The sequence below is a fragment of the Centrocercus urophasianus genome, unplaced genomic scaffold, assembly GCF_019232065.1.
Source record: "Centrocercus urophasianus isolate 14NV4802_14NV808 unplaced genomic scaffold, USGS_Curo_1.0 seq_22, whole genome shotgun sequence".
Classification (NCBI taxonomy): Eukaryota; Metazoa; Chordata; class Aves; order Galliformes; family Phasianidae; genus Centrocercus; species Centrocercus urophasianus.
Window position 1 is genome coordinate 19257017 of NW_024884778.1, and position 19065 is coordinate 19276081.

General features: G+C 40.6%; 1 protein-coding gene across 1 annotated transcript in view; it reads left to right on the top strand.

The window, feature by feature from the left end:
* The window catches only part of DOCK3 (dedicator of cytokinesis 3), a 184769-nt gene that overhangs the window by 20001 nt on the left and 145703 nt on the right, over positions 1-19065 (top strand). Inside the window, exons 3-5 of the mRNA XM_042823318.1 lie at positions 5166-5206; positions 7363-7418; positions 10102-10198. Coding sequence (XP_042679252.1) covers positions 5166-5206; positions 7363-7418; positions 10102-10198 — 194 coding nt within the window. The remainder of the gene's footprint in view (positions 1-5165; positions 5207-7362; positions 7419-10101; positions 10199-19065) is intronic.

The window sequence follows — 19065 nt, forward strand, 5'->3', positions numbered from 1 at the left end:
TGTGCTGCTGTGGCCCTGCTGTCACAGGCTGGGTGGGAGTTGGGAGCTGCTCCATCTGTCACAGCAGGCTGCTCTGGGCAGCGGGTGCCTTTGGTCAGGCAGCTCTCACTGCTCATTGCTGCCAGCCCTCCTCTAGGTCAGTGCGTAGTGCGAGGTGCACACAGCCTGCAAGCAGCTTACGTGCAGATTAACTGGTAGCAGCAACTATTGATTGGCCAGCGTGTACAAAAGGTAGCTGTCCTGCAGGTCCGGGGGTTACTCATAAGGCTGGAAAGACTTATTTGTCTAAAATTCAGAATAAGAAGCTAAGATGCATTTATGTATTAAATACGTAATCTACTAGATCTATAAGATCCACAATATTCATAATTTAATTATAATTTCATAATGGAATGAAAGCTAAACACAGTTCAAGTGCTAGTTATCAGCTGTACAGCCATCACAGTGCTAGCTACCAAGCAATTTCATAATCTGATTGTTAAATGCAATCATCAAATTAAGTATTCAAGAAAATAGTTATCCTGTCATAATAGAGTATTTTTCGTACAGTTGTTGTAAAGAAATCAGGTTTTTTTTTCAAGTAAATTCTTATTTTGAGGCTTAAGAGGACGGGCATAAGGTGATGCTGGAGGTTTTTGTGTAGCTGAAAGGGAACTGCAGGAAGTCACAACATTGCCTTTCTGATATTGTGCCCTCATAGCTCGAAGTTGTGCTCATTGAAACATTCTTTTTTCTTAAACACAGAATTCTGAGTAGACTATTAAAGAGGCTATTCTGCCTTTTAAAGAAGAAATGTGTTGGGATTGATAACTTGGAAAAATTCCTGAAGTAGTTAGGTGGTGGAGCAGCACACTGTAACTAAAGAAGCTGCAGGATTTGCGTCTCAGTTTCTGAGTATTTTTCAGACCATGAAATTATGTTTTCACATTTAGCTTTCCTAGGACAGGTGCCTACCTCCAAGTGTGTACAACTCTTACTCTGTTTTGTGGATTTATTTCTTGGAAATCCGTTCCTGCCTCCCACTACTTCCAGTAGTTTCTCAGAGAAGAACAATTGCTCCAACAGTTTGCTTTTCTTGCAGTTATGGAGATAGTGAAGGAAACCTGCCCGTGGCAAATGGCTCCTCAGCCTAAGCTGTCTTTGGAGACCAGCTGTTTTTTAGCATGGTAGCTGCTCCCTTTTGCGTGTGATTTCTGCAAATTTAAAGTCAGGTCTCCCTTTGAAGAAAGCTCAGAACCACTGATGAGCACTGAGCTGTAGTGAAGGGAGTAGATGGGTCTTATCTGGGTCTGACTTTCCTTTGTTGTGTCCCTTTGTTGGTATTTTCCGGTTAACAAGTGGTGCATCTGTTCAATTCCTTGTGCTCATTTGCATGTTTTAATTGTAGTAATTGCAGTGTGAGACTTTCATTTTTCCTTGCTTAAGTTTGAGGGTGGTTTTCCTAATATCATGGCGTCTCTATGTTTTGGAAAATTTTAGCTAAAAGCTGTCAGCGTTTTATCCTAAAATTGAGGGCTTCAGTGGTTTCACAAAACGTCTTTTTTTCTGGACTTGTCTCCTCAACAGAGATAAACAAGATCAGATGAAAGGCACTATCCAGTACTTATCAATCCTTTTGAAGCTGTGCAATTAGTAGAATAAAAGGCTGCTTCCTAACTTAAACAAGTAGATAAATCCCAACAGCTTGTCATCCCCACAGATTAAATTGTGGTTTGTTTTCATTGGATGCTTATGATCTGGAATCATGAAGTACAGCTTCTGGCCAAAAATTACAAAGATTTAGCAGAGAAGCCTAATAATGCAGTATATGCTTACCAAATTTCTAGTGGGACCGTATGTGGTAATATACTTTAACCAACTGTTTTGCATTCTGCCATGCTGATGATATCTGTACAGTGCATAACACGTTGATATAATACCTGTGGGGTTCAAAGTTTCGTTTCTTCAATTATCACCTGACACGTGGAGCTCCTGCCCTGTAGGCGGTGGTACCACTGCACGTTGCTGACCCCAGCTGGGAAGCACGTGTGCTTGTGTCCAGCTGCTGTGGTGCCTGTGGCTCTACGGGATGGCATGTTGCTGAGACTGTATGTTAGCTGTCCGTGTTTTCAGGCAGCATTATAAAATGCGTCCTGTGACCACTGTGGTGTGTGATCTAGTAGCAAACTGTGATGTGTTTATCGGCATTGGGACCCAACAGAGCTTATGATGCAAAAACCATTTTGTCTTTGTCACTCATTGCTGCATCTGATCAGACAGCTCATTTCTCTTAATGCCAGGCTGCTGCCAGTTGGAGAGCGTGAGGGAGGACCTGAGTGTGGCCTTCACCTGCAGCACTGGCAGCAGCTTGTGCTGTGTGTTGCTCTTCTTTCAGTGACACAAATCAGTGCAGTTCTGTAGCAGCGTGCAACGCTGCTTTCCATCAGCAGGTGAGGGGTGAGAGCAGCTGTGTTGGGCACTTGTGTGATGTCCAGGCTTGTTATGCTGGGTGTGGAGTTTGTTAGTTTGCGAAGTATGCTGATCACTTCAGGCAAACATGGTTGTTTCAGACTGGTGAATGTTAAAGACATGCATCCTGGGCCTTGCTTTGTACAAATGCTAGTCTTTCTGTTCTGGATGCAAGACCAGGAAGCTTTTGATAGGTGGAAGTAAAAGACAGGCTTTTCCTAAGTGCTCCTCTGCTCAGGGTTGTCTCCAGTGTAAAACAGGCAGTGCTTCCATCTCTAGTTAGCCCCAAAAGCAGTTGTGATCTGTTTCCTGGGGCAGGGAGCTGGGCTCCCGTTGCGCACAGATGCTCCTGCAAACCTGAGCTCTCCCATTCTCAGCCTCTCCTGGCAGCCTTGGACATGTATCCATAGAGCTGTAAGCAGGGAAGATGTTTGAAGAAAGAAGTTATCTCTGGAGTTTGTTTTTCTTACGCTCTGAAGCCAGTACTACTTTACTCATCCTCACTATTTGAGCTTTTTTTTTTTCCCCCCTGAAAAACAGATGTGTATCATGTTGGAATCCTTTTTCTGCTCTTGGGTACTGGAAAGGGACCGGCTTTTTCCATTCAACAGACTTCTTGCTGTTTAGCTGGAGATCTGGAAAGGGTTGTGAGGCGACTATCAGAAGGAATATTGTTTTGTTCAATCCATTGTCAAGGAAGGATCAAAAACCATTGGTAACTCTTCTTATCTCTCAGCTGATAACATTGAGTTGAGCACATCTGCTCAGTCTATTCTGAGTCCTTTGAATTAGAACTGCACTATTGCTGTGACTTCTGAGTGAGACACATTTTTGTGAAAACTGCTTTTCAGTCCTTTTCTATGAATATGCAGGTTTCTGAAATTCCTGCGCTGTGAATTTCTATATGGACGTGTCCTTGTTCTATCCTCCTTCAGAGGTTTGGCTGAATTGCAGGTTCGGAGGAGCTGAGCAGAGCATAATGCTTCTTGTGGCTGGAAAAGCCCTGCAGGCAAAGGGAAGAGCAGTGATTTGCACGTGCTACCAAGTGCATTCTTCTTTAGCTTTTAGTACTGCCTCCAGGTCACCTACATTGTGACTGTACATGCAGGCAGTGAGGTTTGCAATAAACTTTATAACCCAATAATGGTCTCATTGTGCAGGTGGAATGGCATCATGGTGTGCTTTTCCTGTTATTTTTTTTCCCGTTTTATTATCATACAAGTGGTTCTTCCTGCAGCTCTTGGAGGGAGTTTCTGCTACATGCAGAGGGCAGAGCTGCAGAGCTGCAGAGCAGCCTACTTTTCACTTTTCTTTTTATCACACATCGTTTCATTGTATTGAGAAAATCGGTCATAAAGCACCATTTTTTTCCCCTGACTTTGATATTTCTCCTTCAAAATGCTACATGTAAGCTTTAGTTCGGGTGCTCTGCTTCCTTTATCTCCAGCACTATGTGGCCTGGTGTAGCAGAGTCTGTAGAAAAGCAAAGATGGAACAGGACTTTAAGATACAGCAGCTAGTCCAGAGCACAGCGCTGTGGGTATATGATCCAATCTGTTTTCTTTGCAGCACTTGAGTTCAGCTTTGTGCATACTGAGAACTAACAGCTCGAGGTGTTTATAATCAGTTTGGTTAAGAAACTGGGGAATTCCTGCACCAACACTTTGTTGAGGTGACAGAGTGAGGAAGAAAGGAAGCACCAATGCTGTGCAAGTGCTGCTCTATTCTCAGCACGGTTTTAGCCACCAATCCAGAGTGTAGCACCATGCACGCTGCTGTGAACGGTGTTGCCTCCATCCAAGCCCCACACCCCGTACTGGGCTTCATTCATTCAAAACCAGTTGGAGTGACCTGCTTGCTTTTCCCTGGGCCGGCCACTGAGTCAGGCAGCTTGAATCTGTTTTGAGCTGCTGGAAAAGAAGATGGGGAAACAGTGTGTCTGTCCATGAAGCACAGCCTTTCTCTGTAGAAAACCTACATCTCTAACTCAGGTGTTACGTGCTAATGTCATCTGTCCTCAGATTTCATGGTTAAACTGGATGGTGTTTTTAGAGCTTTTTAATTTTTTTTCCAGATGAACCCTTGTGCTGCAGTGACATTAATTCCACCTGTGTAAAATAGGAGTAATTGGATTCTTCTGTTTGACTGGTAGCTTTGGCTCTTACTCTTGATGTATTGTCCTGTCTGGGGCTGTTATCTGATGGGGGATGCAAGAACAGTAATTGGATTTGTGAAATGAGATCCTGAAGTCTTTTCTCCAGGCATGCATAAGACCAGACACATCTGAAGGATTTATATTTGTTTAAACAATGTTAGAAATGTACGGTAATGGCTTTTCCTGTCTGTAAAAGAGCAGGTTTTTGGAGCCTGAGTTTTTCATGAAGGTAAATACTAGGAGGAGACTCCTGTGCCAGTACATGGGAAAACAATGGCAGTTTGTGCACTGAGCACATCTTTAGGAGTAGCTGATGATTGTTAGTGAAGTGACCAGGTAATAATAAGCTACTTTTATTCCTGATGGAAGAAATAGGAGCATTCCACGTCCCTAATTGCTTGTCGTCGTTGCAGAGCCAAACAGAAAAACATCTTAAAGTCTGACCTGTGGTTTGAGGGTGGTTTTTGAGATGATCTCAGTGATTGCGTTGTTTCTGGTCAGCTTGCTTCTCTGTAACATAAACAATGCCAGAATGTAATGTAAGGTTTTTCTCTGGTTTTAGGGTGGTACAGAGGTGTTTCCATTAAGAAGCCCAATGTGAAGGTAAGTCTTTCAATTTACTGGTAGATTGTCTCTGCTTTGCTGTTGCAACCATATTAACTGTTACCTTACCCAAGGTTGTGCTTACCTTTCACTTCTCCATGTGATGAGATTAGATTTATTTCCTAGACGTAGAGAACAGTATTTGTTACCCCCCAAAATCAGGAATCTTCCCAGTATGTACCATTAAATCTTTCTAATATCTGTAAGTCTCATCCAGTTGGATCATTTCCACATGACTCCTCCTAGAGGGAGGCTGATCTTATGCTGCTTAATGAAGCTCATTTAATTATTTGCGTTGTCAGTTTAGGGTAATTATGGAAAAGTGTCTGATGAAGAAGGGTGCTTTGTTTCAGACTTTTACCATTTAACTACTGCATTTGGTTATTTTCCAGTTATACCCATTTTGTTTCTTGAACTTTTTTGGCTGTCCTGATAAGTGCATGTGTATTTATGTAAATGTATGTGTCAGGGCACATAAATAGTTTTCTCCTTCATTGGCTTCTGGTATAAATACAGCTTGTATTTAAAAAGAAAAGAGCGTCAGATTCCTCATGTTTCAGACTACTTTTTTTCCTCTTGTTACTGGAAATGTTTGCATGATTGAAGTTCTCTCCATGGAACACTGTGCTTGTTGTGCTCTCCATGTGCTTGTTTTGTGTGCACTGCTACCTCTTCTGCTTGAGTATCTGCTCAGTTTTGATCTGAGAGCCCTTCAAACCTTCCTTGGTTTCTTAGGTAACAGCACAGGATCACAGAAGTACAAAGCATGGATAGGAAGGAACCGGACAAGAAACTGAAGTAGCATTTTTTCCCCCCAGATTTTTGAAGGGCTGAAAGCATTTACTGCTTTTTCTCATTAAGCTGTTGTTGTTTGCTTTAATTCTGCAGTGTCCATCTCGCCTATCAAAAGGGAGGATTTTTCCTTAACGTTTTGAATACAATTTTCTTAATATTCCTTTCAAAACCCTCATCATGCTGAAAAAATGTCTTCCTGGATTATTACACAGTGTTGTTCTAAAAATGTAAAGCTCACATTTGATTACGGAAATGATTGTGAATGGCTGACTGCTATTCTTCACCTGCAGATTAATGGTGCTGATGTAGTTTCCCCACTGGGGTGCATGTCCTTACAAACCAGCTGAGGCTGCTCCGAGCATTTGGGGCTTTGTTTTTTTTTTTCTTTTTTTCTTTTTTTTACAGAGATGATGGAGTACAATGACGATTTTGGTTTAAATTATCCATTTTCTCTGTTTCATCTCATGAGAGCTTGATAAACTTGATAGCACGGGCAGAGTTAGAGCCCATCTGTCATGGGAGCAGCAAAAGGCAAACACCTGGAGCTGTGCTGGGTGGGTTTGGGCAGTTCTTTGCTAGGAGGAGGATAGCCTGGGGTATGCAGGTAATGGAATACTTGTTTGCTCAGTGGGAGACTGGGATAAGGACTAAACACAAATTGGATGGTGGATGTTTTCTTTTGTTGCTTTTTTTTTTTTTTTTTTTTTTTTTTTTAAGTGTAGGCCCTTTTCTCTTAAGGTAATGTGGCATGCTGAAGGGAAGGCCTGGAAGTGGGGCTGATGTCATGCTGGGAGCTGCACAACAGGCACTGGTGCTGGCTAGCTTACATCTCTGCAGTCAGTGTCCCTGGTTGTTACTGCTCTTCCTCATTCCTTCTGCTGACTGCAAGCTGCTCATTCCTCAGAGTTCTTTCTACTTGTCACACCTCATGCCTGCTTGCTCATTACCTGTTTGCACGCTGCTGGGCTCGCATGCTTTTTGCAGCATGAAGAAAATTTGCTAAATGTAGATCCCTTATTTTGATCCCTTGTCCATTCCTTGTCCATTCCAAGGCAACAGCGTGTAGGCTTAGCATGAGACTTCTCATTTGGTCATAGTTGGCTTACCCACTGTTTTTATGCCAGAGGACATTTCATGTGGAACAGTGCTTCTGAACACTTTGGAAGCTTTGTGGGATGAAAATTACTTGTCCAGTTTGAATGTTGACTTGAGTCTGTGGCAGTGTTTTTGACACAGTGATGGGGGAGAATGTGAATGTGTATACTGGCAATTGCATGCATATATAAATAATGGTACAAATGTATTAATGCTGCAAACTGCAAGTGTTGCCTTTCTAACTTACAGGCTTTTCTCTCTTGCAGGGGATTTTTCCTGCAAACTATATTCACTTGAAAAAGGCAGTTGTCAGTAACAGAGGGTGAGTGGTTTTCCTTCTTTTAAGAAACTGCAGTTTCTCTTTTAGAAGGGAATCTAAGAAATTGTTATTAAAATGTATAGTGCTTTTTGTACACTGTAGTTTGTGTTTATAATGTCCTGAAATTGAAACATTATTCCGCAGAGCTGTGTTATAAATTCCTTGATTTTCTTCTTGTTTTTAACACAGCAGGAAGCAGTTCTGTTATTTACTCCTGCTCCCTCTTCATAAAATCAATACTTCAGAGGTGCTGCCTGATATGCGCCTATTGTAAAGAATTCTATTTATATTTTTAATTTCTTGTTGCTCCTCACTGGCAGAATTCTATATTACATTCTGTTTGTTGGGGAGGCGCTGGCACGTAGGCAGCTGATGTCATTTCTGAACAGATTTTTGTCCTTATATAGCTGACAAGGTAACTGTGTTACTTTGGAACTTTTCAAGAACATCCAACCCCCATACCTCAGCCCAAAGAATGACTCAGGTGTGCTCTGCTGAATTGTCTTTTACCTTCAGGGCAGCAGAAGGACTGATTAGGCATAGGGTTAGTTTAGTCAGTGTGAATAGCAGAGCTGATGACGTGATGGCAGAGTTCTTAGCGCAGTTTCCAGTGAGGTTAACTGATGCTCCTGCATGCTCAGAGCTGCTCTTATCTACATTTTCTACATTAGGACTGTTGTGAGGAGAATTAGAGGTGCAGCATTTCAGATGGTCGCCCCAAGTGGAAGATGAAACGGGGAAGATAAAACTAAAAGATGGCATTTAGTGAAGTTCCTGCAGAAAAAGGTGTGACTTCTGATGGTCTTGCATTGTGTGGTTAATTCTCAAATGGGCTGAGTAAACCTTTTAAGGGCAGCAGTAGTACTGATGCTTCGTAACTTAGGAGTGTAGTGAAACACATAGCTTGTGTGCAGTGACTGCTCCTGATGTGTACTCTCCTTGTGGGAAAGAAGAGTTTCCCACAATTTATCAAATTACTAGTGTAGGTTGAAGTTAATTCACAGTTTGTGAAGGGCTACCAACTCAGGATATTTGCATTCTCAATAGGACAATTTTATTTTTTAAAACTAAGTATCTGAAGATTGGTTTACAATACAGCAGAACATAGTTGGAAAATAATCTGATTCTGACTCAGAGATCGTAGTCGTTAGTCATGCATTGGTAAAAAGAAATGAATACAATTCTGCCCTGTATTTAAGACTACATTCCAAGAACTAGTATGAACATTCGTATAATAATAAAGCATACTATATATAATAAATTAAAAATATATATATAATAAATACTATTATATATATAATAAAGCATACTATTCTTAAGTGTTGTGCTTCCGATCACAAGCATATTCTGTAGAGATGTGTTAAAACATGAATAGAGATTTCCTAGTCTTTCACTTTGTCCACATATGAAGAAGTGCAGCTGTGGAGTAGGGCACAATCTCAGATGCTAGGTGTTAGGTTTTGAATGGGAAGGGTGAAGTCATTGGCATAATTATAGGAAAATCTGTCTTGCTGTCCTGGGGCTTTCCAGTCCCAGCTTTAATGGGTTGAATGCATACCTAATGTGGCCTCAGCAGGTTTCTAAGATATCAAATATATATATTTTGAAATAATACAAGATTTACTTATGTCATTAATGTGAATGTGTTTTTAGTAGCTTGGAAATGAAGTATTGGAACTTAGTTCTCTACTCCAGAGATACCCAGTAATGTACGGTGACTAAAAATCGTAGAATCATGGATTAACTTAATTTAGAAAAGACCTTTTAGGTCACTGAATCTAGCCACCAACCTGAACTACCAAATCTTGGCACTAAACCTTATCCCTTAGCACCATGTCCACACATCTCTTAAATACCTTCAGGCATGAGGAATGCACTACTGCCCTTGTCAGCCCATTCTAGTGCTTGACCACCTTCCCTGTGCAGATGTTATTCCTAACATCCAATCTAAACCTACCCTGGCACAGTGTGGGCCGTTAACTTCATCCTGCTTACCACTAACTGTCTGTAATATCACTCAACATGAAGGGCAAGTCAGGTACTCCTGGCTCAGATAGCATATTGTATAATAATATTTATGTTAATTATCACATTTGTAGATCTTAGTGTAATGAAAGAAGGGAGTGCAGTGCTTCTCCTCTGATTGGTAAAGAAGACCTTGGCTGTGAAGGGATGAGTTCTGTTATTTTGGTTAGATGATGGCCTGGTTGGGTTCCCCTGAAATCCAGTAGTGAAGAAGCCTTCTGGCTGGGGAAGGCCGTAAATGGTAGATCTTCTGGGTGTTTGATGTACTGGCAGGGTGTCATTAGAGGGAGGAAAAAGTCGGACTGGATTAGACAGAACACAAGTGGAAGGGCCCCACTTACAGACAGAGTAATTTAACATGCTATAATAACGAGAAGTGTTTTCACTGACCTCAATTAGAATGATTTGAATATTGAACACATAAGTAGAAAATGCTTCATGAAAGCAAACTTTTGGGAATGTCATGGAGGAACAATTGATAGGAGACAGGAGTTGCTTGAGTGTTACAACAGGCAAGATGTTACTCTTAAAACGTTTTTCTTTAGGTTGAGAGCTCATTTTTCTTTAGGTTGAGAGTGTTCTACAAATGACTGTGCTGGTACTTATTTCCTTATACCTTTTCCAGAGTACCTCTCCTAATTTTTGTCCTCTTCTTGTCTAGGCAATATGAAACAGTTGTGCCACTTGAAGATTCTGTTGTGACTGAGGTCACAGCAACACTACAGGAATGGGCTGTGCTCTGGAAACAGCTGTATGTGGTAAGAACTCTTCTCATTGCATAGCATTTTTCAAATACCTCGAATGAGAGCTATGTTGCATGCTTCCCAGCCCATTAGGAAAAAAACATGAAATACAAATTTTTAGATTTCCTTTTTGTCTGGTGGGGGGAGTGGCTAACTGTAGAAGCCCTGGTAATGTGAGATTCACATTGGAAACTTCGGCAGTTTTGAAATTTTGCCTTCAAATCCCAAACCTTCCTTGTTTAAATTGATAAGAAATTCTTAAGAAATGTTCTTAAGATAAGAAATGCGTTTAGTAACACCAAAATGGAAGACCTCTGCAGGTCCCCTCAAAGAATTATTCAGCACAGATTGTATTTGTTTTGGTGTCTGGGGTTTAATAGACGAAGAACTCAAACAGAAGCCTTTCCGTATTGTTGTTCGTTCCAATATTAAAAGTGAAATAAACACTCATAATTTTCAGTTGCTGACAGACAATGTCACCTAGCTCTGCTTTCATTATAATCCTACTATATTTTTTTTAATGGCCAAATCCTATAGAACGGCAAATAAGAAACCTGCATACTTGAAAATATTTTTTTCCGTTTTATTTATTTACAGTTTTTTTTCTTAATAATTATAAGCTGTAACTATTGAGTTAGGACCAAGAACTGTAGGTAGTTGATGTATGAAATTCTTTTCTTTAGAGAAATACCTCTATGTAAACCTTGCTTAAGTTAAGCCTGAAGTGCTGTTAGTGAGATACTTGGGAAATATAGGCAGAAAAGATGGGTCCAGTGTAGCACAATGAGCCTCGTTCCTTTCTCCCTTCAAAAAGCAATCAAGTCTATTATGAAATCAACTTTCCTTGTGTTGCTTCCAATTCTTCTCTGATGGCACATGCAATATACAATCTTCTTAGTACTGCTGTTGTTACATCATCTAGCACTCCTTGTTTTTTCCATTCCAGATATTCTGTTGCTGTATGTTTCTATAAGGTAGATTTTTCTCTCTCCCCAGTGTCTTATGAAGAAGGCAACAGTAGTATGGCAATAGTATTGCAGCTGTGAAAGGAGAATTATTTTACTTAGAAATGAGTTGAACTTCCATTCTACTAATCTGTTTCTTTTTGATTGTTATAGCTACGTTTTGAGGAGAGGGAGTAAGAAAGCTCTAGCTATAAACTTTAATGTTTCTATTTCTGGGACTGCTTTCTATTCTAGCTCATTACACACAATGTTATTGTATTCTTAAATAACAGGGGAAAAGATTTACTGGTTTCATGTAATTTGGGAAGCAGGCATCAGCTTCAAAAAAGAAGTTGGCAAAGCTTCAGAGTGGGGGGAAAAATATTTTGCTTTTTCCCTCTGGAGTACTACAAAAAATAGTATAGAAATGATTGACAAAATCATTTAGGTTAGAAGGGACCTCCTCATGCCGTCCCACTGGCTGCTCGCATAGGGTCAGGCAGAGCAGGTTGCCCACAATGGGGTCCTGTCAGGTTTTGATCCTCTTTGTGACAGAGACTCTAGCACTTCTCTGGGCATTGCCGTCGGTGTTTGACCACCTTCACAGTAAGAAGTAATGTTTTCTTATGTTCAGCACTGCTGATGTGGCAGTGTAGCTTTCCTGACAAGAAGGAACAGTCTCTGCTGTTGTTAGGGGGGTGACCGAAATGTGTCCTATTCAGAAACTGTCCTGAAGGCTGAGGAGTTGTAGAGGATGCACAAATGGATGTGGCAGTGCGGGTGTGCTGTTTGGTTAGGAATTGAACAGTAAGGTCACATGGTGAAGTGTGTTAAAGAGACTAAAGAGAAATACTTGTTTAGTGTTGGGTCAGCATCAGCAGAAATTTTTATTAAACCCGCGTTGAAATATGAATCATTTAAGAAATCTAATTAGTGTTATTCATCATGCTGCTGTGCCTTGTCAGCTTAGTAGAAAAGTTCTAAGGTGTAGAGAAAGTTAAAATGCTGGTTGTTAGCGCAGATGTTTTCAGTAGGTCAGTACCTATAAATGGCAGCAGTGGGCACCTCTGCAGTGCAGTACTGCTATGTAATAGACAGCTGCCAAACAACATGCAGAGCATCTCTTCGTAGCTCTGGATGGGCTGAGCTGTTCATCTTGTGTTTTGGCAGGCTTCATGCTTGGATTATGGTTTGGAGGACGAGTTTATTTCAGTACAAAATTCCAAAAACCTTCTTTGGTCTTGCAGTTGGGGTGCGTTGTAAGGTTTCTGCCTGCCTCTCAAATAACAGACTTGGGAATTGCAGTGTCTAGGAAGCCTGGAGCAACTGCCTGAAAAGAGGTGCTCTGCGGTTCCAAGACAAAAGAGCTGAGCTGAAAGAAGCTGGGGGAAGAGGAGAAAGCTAACGAAGGGGAAAGTAAAGTAAAGCTCAGGTTTGAGAAACCATTGTAGAAAATCAAGTCTCATAAAGCCTTCCTCACATCTCTCTGACCACAGAGTCCATGCTCTTACCAGGAAGAAATTCTGGGAAAGCTCAAATAGCTTTCAGTTAGGAGCTGTGCAGTACTTCTGGTTTGCAGACTATAAAATATGTATTGGAAAGATGGGCCTGAGTACCACACAGTGTTGTGATAGTCTTACAGTTTCTGCTGTCAATGTGAAAGCTGAATAATCGTGTTACTAGAACTAGAAGCTGAGACTGTAGAGAAAAAGGCATTTATGTGCAATGAGTTCTTAAGGGAAGGTTGTGCTTAGAAAGAATTTGAAGCAAGACAGTGTATGGTGGCGTTCTCTGTGCTTTGTGGTATCATAATCCAATTACTCAGAGCATCTGTCTATAAGTGCTAAAAAAGCAATATGATTTCTGAAAATACAGGAGATTTCTCTCCATCTGGAAAGGTATAGAGATATTTATATGCTATAAAAGCCAGGAGAAAATTTTTTCAAGGTCTTTAGTAATTTATACTGAATGTTTTTTGTAACAGTAGTGGTAATCTGGTTAAAAAACTGTATGCTCATCTAACAGTACTTGGGATAATCTGTAATAGATAGTAAATATTTAATATTTCTAAAAGTAAATGCTTGTTTAGTTTTGAGATTAAACAAAAAAAAACAAAACAAAAAAAAAATTCTGTTTGAATAAGTAGTCTGAGTGCAGATGTCGTGTCCTGGTACTGGAAAAGAAAGTTTTCCTTCTGACGTGCGTGTCTGCGGGGTTTGCAGATGAGCATGGGATCAGTAGGTGTTGGTAACTTCTTTCTGTCCTGAAGGTCACCGTTCTGTGTCACATACTGACATTGAAGTTTTCTACTTCCACTGCTGTTATGTGAAGTTTCTGGGGAGGAGTTAACAAGAACGAAATGTTTTAACTGCATGCTATGTAAACTTTGTTTACTGTGTGGCTTATAACATGGGTAGAGTTTCTGATAACAGATGCCCAAATGTGCATGTGAGCATATGTGTATATTGTCACTGCATATCACACTGCTTTTATCTGGCGTTATTCTTTAGCCTGGCTCATAAACTCTGAGTTCTTGGAGATTAATTTGGACAACATAACTTCTTCCTTCTCTGGGAAGCCTAAGAAATTTAAAAGAAGGTTCTGTTTGTCCCTTTTTAGTATTACAAAAGCACATAAGAAGTTGCCAGAGATTCCCTTCTCTGATATTGCACTTTGTAATGTACTGGGAGAGAAAGTAAAAATAGAGTTATTATTTGTACTGCGTTGGGAAGCTGAGCTTATTCTTGTGAGTGCTCCAAAGAGATGGAACAGGGCAGAAAAAGGAAACAAAACGAAGTCTTCAGGGGAGACTTTTGAAGGTGCAGAGCTGGATAGAGATGCACAGTTGTGTTTGTTGTGGTGATGTGCATGCGTGTAGCTGTCAGGCAGTTGCCCAGACCAGTATATGACTTGCATAGAGAGAAAAATAATACCAAGAAGGTGGATAGCTTTCTCTTACCCTGTAGATGTTGGTCAGATCTGTTATTTTATACTACTTCTAAATAAAGGATCTGTAAGTTCTTCGTCAGCTTTAGTTAATTAGGTCAAACAAGACTCTTGTGAGTTCTTAAGTCAGCTTAAGAGATCACTGTAACTCACAGGTGGAGCACAGCAGCTATTTTAGCAGTAAAAAAATTCCTCAGAGTTTTAAGATGTGATGGGGGGATGATTTCTGTTGAAATAGCAGATTACTGCGGAGAGACCAAACGTAACTGCCCAATTTAGAATTTGGTCAGATCAATAAATGTAGTTTGCTACTTCTCTGCAGAAAGAGCAGAGGGAAGAGTGTGGAATGCGATCTAATCCACTGGGAATAGGTGGAATTCTTTGCCAGCTGAGTTTGAATCCTTTTAAATCTTCTGAAGCTCCTGTTTAGTGTAAAAGTGGGCAAAAGGACGTGGTGCAGTTGGAGCTGGTCTGGGTGTTTATTGTAAGGCTTCCCTGGCTACTGCAGAGTGGCGTTAGTTCAGAACTGGCATTTTAAAACAAATGTCTTTTACTGAATCACTGGTGTAGTTCTTAACCTTGTATTGGAGTGTTTTGAGACATTTTTAATTAGTGAGGTGGCATTTACTTCAAAACTGGTGAAACCATGGAAGTGATGTTTAAAAAATAAAACAAAAAACACAGCATCACAAAAAAACAGAAAAGAAAAAACGACCACAAACCATGCAGTGCCTGACTACTACTTCAAAACATCTCCTGTGAAGGTGCAGGGTGGAAATACAGTGCTGATGATATTTCACACACGGTTCTTTGCAGTTAGACTCCTGGAAAGGTACAATATCTGGTCACCTTTCCTCTTTCTGAGCCAGTTTCGAGTTTACCTGCAGACAGGAAGCTCCTTTACATGGTTCTTCAACTGTTGTGAAAAGAATGCTTGAAAGAGTCCTGGAAAGTTGCTTGGCCCAGGTTGATGCTAACAGAAAACTGGAAGTCATCCCTAGTCCTGTGTTCTGTTATTCAATGGCATTATGGAAGTGTTTTGTGTTTTTCATGGTTACAGTGAAGGGTGGATCTTCATGGAGTGCCCAGTAACTTGGCCATGAGTGCAAGTGGCACCTATACAGTCTTACAAGTGCTGCGCTGAACATGAAAGAAGCAAAGAATAATTATTTCCACTTTGGCACCTACTTTGTCAGTTTCTCAGAGTGTGCTGAGAAAATGTCTAATTGTTTAGCAATTAGCTTTTAGCTTATTTGCTGTTTGATTACTGGAAAATACTTAAACATTTTCCTGATTGGGTGTGAAAGATGTGCAGAATGATTTGGAGCATGATGAGCACTTCAGTGCTGTGTGCCTAAGGTGGATATCTTTATAATTTGGTATGTTTGGTCATGGAAGGGGAAGCTGGAGATGAAGTGTCATAGTGTGTTTTATGTCACTCTGCTCAGTACCTCAGACATTTTTGTACCTTAAATTGTAGAGGTTTGCACTGCTAAAGACGTTGGTTTTGGAAAGTTGGGTGGAGTCCTTCTCACACTTTGTTCAACTGAGAATTGCGTTTACTTTATTATGTATAATTTTTTGAAGATCTTCAGTAAATGTCATTAATTCTGCATTTTGTCTTTGGTGGAACTCGGGCCTCAGGTAGAATCTGCATTTACCATTTATTGGGTCACTGCCATAAAATGCAGTCAATTTCAATACATCTATTCTTTAGCACCAGCTTGCTGAAGTTCCATTGAAGTGCTTTGTATTTTGAGTTTATAAAGGATTCTTGTAATTATTCTTTCTATTCTCTACTTTTAAGAAAATTAATTCTGTCGGTTCCTTATAGTGATTTGTGGAAGAGCTCTGAAGGATTGAAATAGTCATAAAATTTGAGGAAAATAAGATTAGTTTGTAAACATGTCTTACATCATTAATATTTGAAAAACTGCAATAGTTGGGTTAAAATCCACTCACCTCTGAAGGTCACATAATTTATGGGAAGCTTGATTTAAGGGACAGTACAACGAGCAGCAGTATATTCAGCATGTTTCGCTTTTCATTTATGTCCACATATGGATTCACATATAGATACAGTAATGTTTGGCTGTTTAATAAATAACAAAAGGCTGAGTATAAAACAGAACTCACAGAAAGTCTTATCGCATTGTATGGAAGGAACGCATGCTTTGAGTTGCCATGGAGACGGATAGATTTTAATAGATTTTTAAAATAAAATCAGTTAGGTGCAAGCCACTTTCTGGTGTCCTTGACAAGTCTTACAGTGACAAACTGCACATGGTGTTCTTGTAATTTCTTTCTTGCTTTGTAAAAGAAGCATTTTGTAGTCATTAATGTGGGATATCATCACGTGCTCTTTTATTTTGGAAAATAGAATATCTGCCTTTCCTAATGCTGAAATTCATAGCAAATTGCCTTTTTTTTTTTTTTTTTTTTTTTTTGTAGTTCCATTTAAATTTTTAAAATGCAAGCTAGTTTGTAGCTAACAAAGAGCTTTGTCCTTTTGGAACAACACACAGTCTGCCATATGCTGCAAACAACAGTACCCATATAAAGTATATGTGCAACGTTGGAAGATAGGAATTTGAGTTTATTGAATGTTGGCTCAACATTAGGTGGGAACAGACAATCAGCAGGGAAACAAGAAATTGCTGAGGAAAAGCAGTGGCTGACTTGCAGATGCTTTCAATTCATTGCTTTTGTGCTATAAACAAAGTGAATGTTGTATTACATTAGACCATGGAAAGAAGGTTTCACTACAAAAATCCAATCAGGAATGGAGGTTGTTCATCCACAGCAGGAGGCTCACCCGCGTTGTTCTCAGTATGGTGTTATGACAGAACCAGCTTTTGAAAGAAACAGAAGTGCTAGTATAGTTTGATTGCAGGCTTCCAGAGGTGTATTGAAGAAAGATGGTAGTTTGGGTTTTGTTTTCTTTTTAAGAGCAGAGAACGAGAGCAGGGAGGAAAACCTGGGTAAGGGAAACTGGCAGTCTGGCCTTCTTGAGTGAGCGAGCGAGCTTGTATGTGTGCCTGGAGCTCAGGAGGACAAAGATGGATTGTCCCTGGTGGGCCTTTGTCAGAACTGAAAAGAGGGATTGTTGGAGTTCGTTTAATAGAAGACAGATTTTATTTTATTTTTGTTCATTAGAAAAGCAAAGAACATCTGTCTTTTTGGCAGCCTGTCCGGTGCTGCTGTCCGTGTGGTGTCGAGAAGTGCCCTTCACCCTTATCCTGATTTGTGTTACTTCCTGTTTCTATCCCTAAGTATTGCAAAGGAAGGAGTAGCTAACAAGTAATGTTTGTTATTGTTACTATTTTAATGTTTTTTATATTAAAATATAAGTTTTCTAAACAATGTGTAGCAAGAAGTTTAATAGGTGGGAGGTGTGTAAAAGCTGTACGAAAAACCACAGCCTCCCAAAGGCTGTAGCTGCAGTGGTGAGCAGCTAGCACTTGGCATGCCGGCTTTGATTACTCACTGCACTGTTGCTTTTGACTGGGCAGCAGGTAGTTCCTGGTTATCCTCGTGTCCTCCTAAACAAACAAAAAAAAAGCACCGTAACTGAAAAACTCAGTGGTAAGTCTGGCAAGTGGCTAGATAATAATTTTTGCATAAGATATTGAGGTCAAATCAAGACATTCAGTGTGATTGTTGAAGACTTCAGTATTCTCTCTTTACTTTCCAGCTACATGATTGTATGCTGTAGAGACAATTGGTAAATAACAAAAACTCTTTTCAATGTGTAAGTAGGCTTCCAAAAGCAAGCATTCAAGGACCAGGGGAATGCCTCTGGTCTCAGTTCAGGCTGCTTTTTCTTTAAGAGCTGTGGTAAGACCTTTGATTTTTGCGGTCATTTGCTATATGGTATGTGGTAATGAGGCTGCAGTCCCCCCCATTCCATCATATCCTGCAACTGTTGTATGGTGAACAATAATTGTTAACAAAGGCCTCCAGAAAGAGGGAGAGCTGTGCTCGAAAAAAACAAAGAAAACGTGGTGCTCCCTGAGATTGGGGCAATCTTCCATGAAGACATTAGGGAAGATAACATCAGTTATTAGTGGATACTTTCTACTTGAATCTCTCAGTAAAGCCAAGATGATAATAGATGGTATCTCTGATCTTGCATGTATGTTTGCAAAGCTGTTGTAGGTTGAAGCACATGGATGCTGAATGTTATGTAGAACTCCTTAGAATAGGTTCAGTTAGTTTGCAGTGCTTTGAGCCACAGACGGTAAAGAAAATCCCAATAGATGTAATGAAGGGAGCATATAAACAGGAGGAGGAATGAGTGTCTATGTGGATTGATAGTGGTAGGAAAAGAGGGAATGATTTTAAACTGCAACGGGAGGTTTAGGTTGGATATGAAGAGGAAGTTTTTCACTCAGAGGGTGGTGAGGCACTGGCACAGGTTGCCCAAGGAGGCTGTGGATGCCCCATCCCTGCAGGCATTCAAGGTCAGGCTGGATGTGGCTCTGGGCAGCCTGGTCTGCTGATTGGTGACAGGAGGTGGCAGGAGGTTGGAACTGGATGAGCACTGTGGGCCTTTTCAACCCAGGCCATTCTATGATTCATTTGTAAAGCTGTAATACCTGCATCATTTCAGTTTTTTTTCATGTGTGTGCGTAAAGTGGCTCAGTTTTCTCTTTCGGATCAGCCTGACGGTCTTATCCAGCCTCAGACATTTCCTTGGAGGTTGTGAAAGAAGGGTGTCATCAGCTGGGCTTAATTTTCTCTTTCCTGGAATCGGTCGAGGACAACTTCCTGGTCCAGTTAACAGATGGACCAACCCGAGCTGAAGCCTGAATTGACTTGGTGCTCATCAATGCAGAAGAAGGCCTCAGAGCGGTTGAGATAGGAGGTGGCCTGCAGTGCCTGTGCCTTGGTGGAGTTTGTGACCTGGACAAATGCACGCCTGGCAAGAAGCAGAGTCAGGACCCTGAGCTTCAGGAGAGCAAACTTGTGTCTGCTCAAGGAACTGCTGAG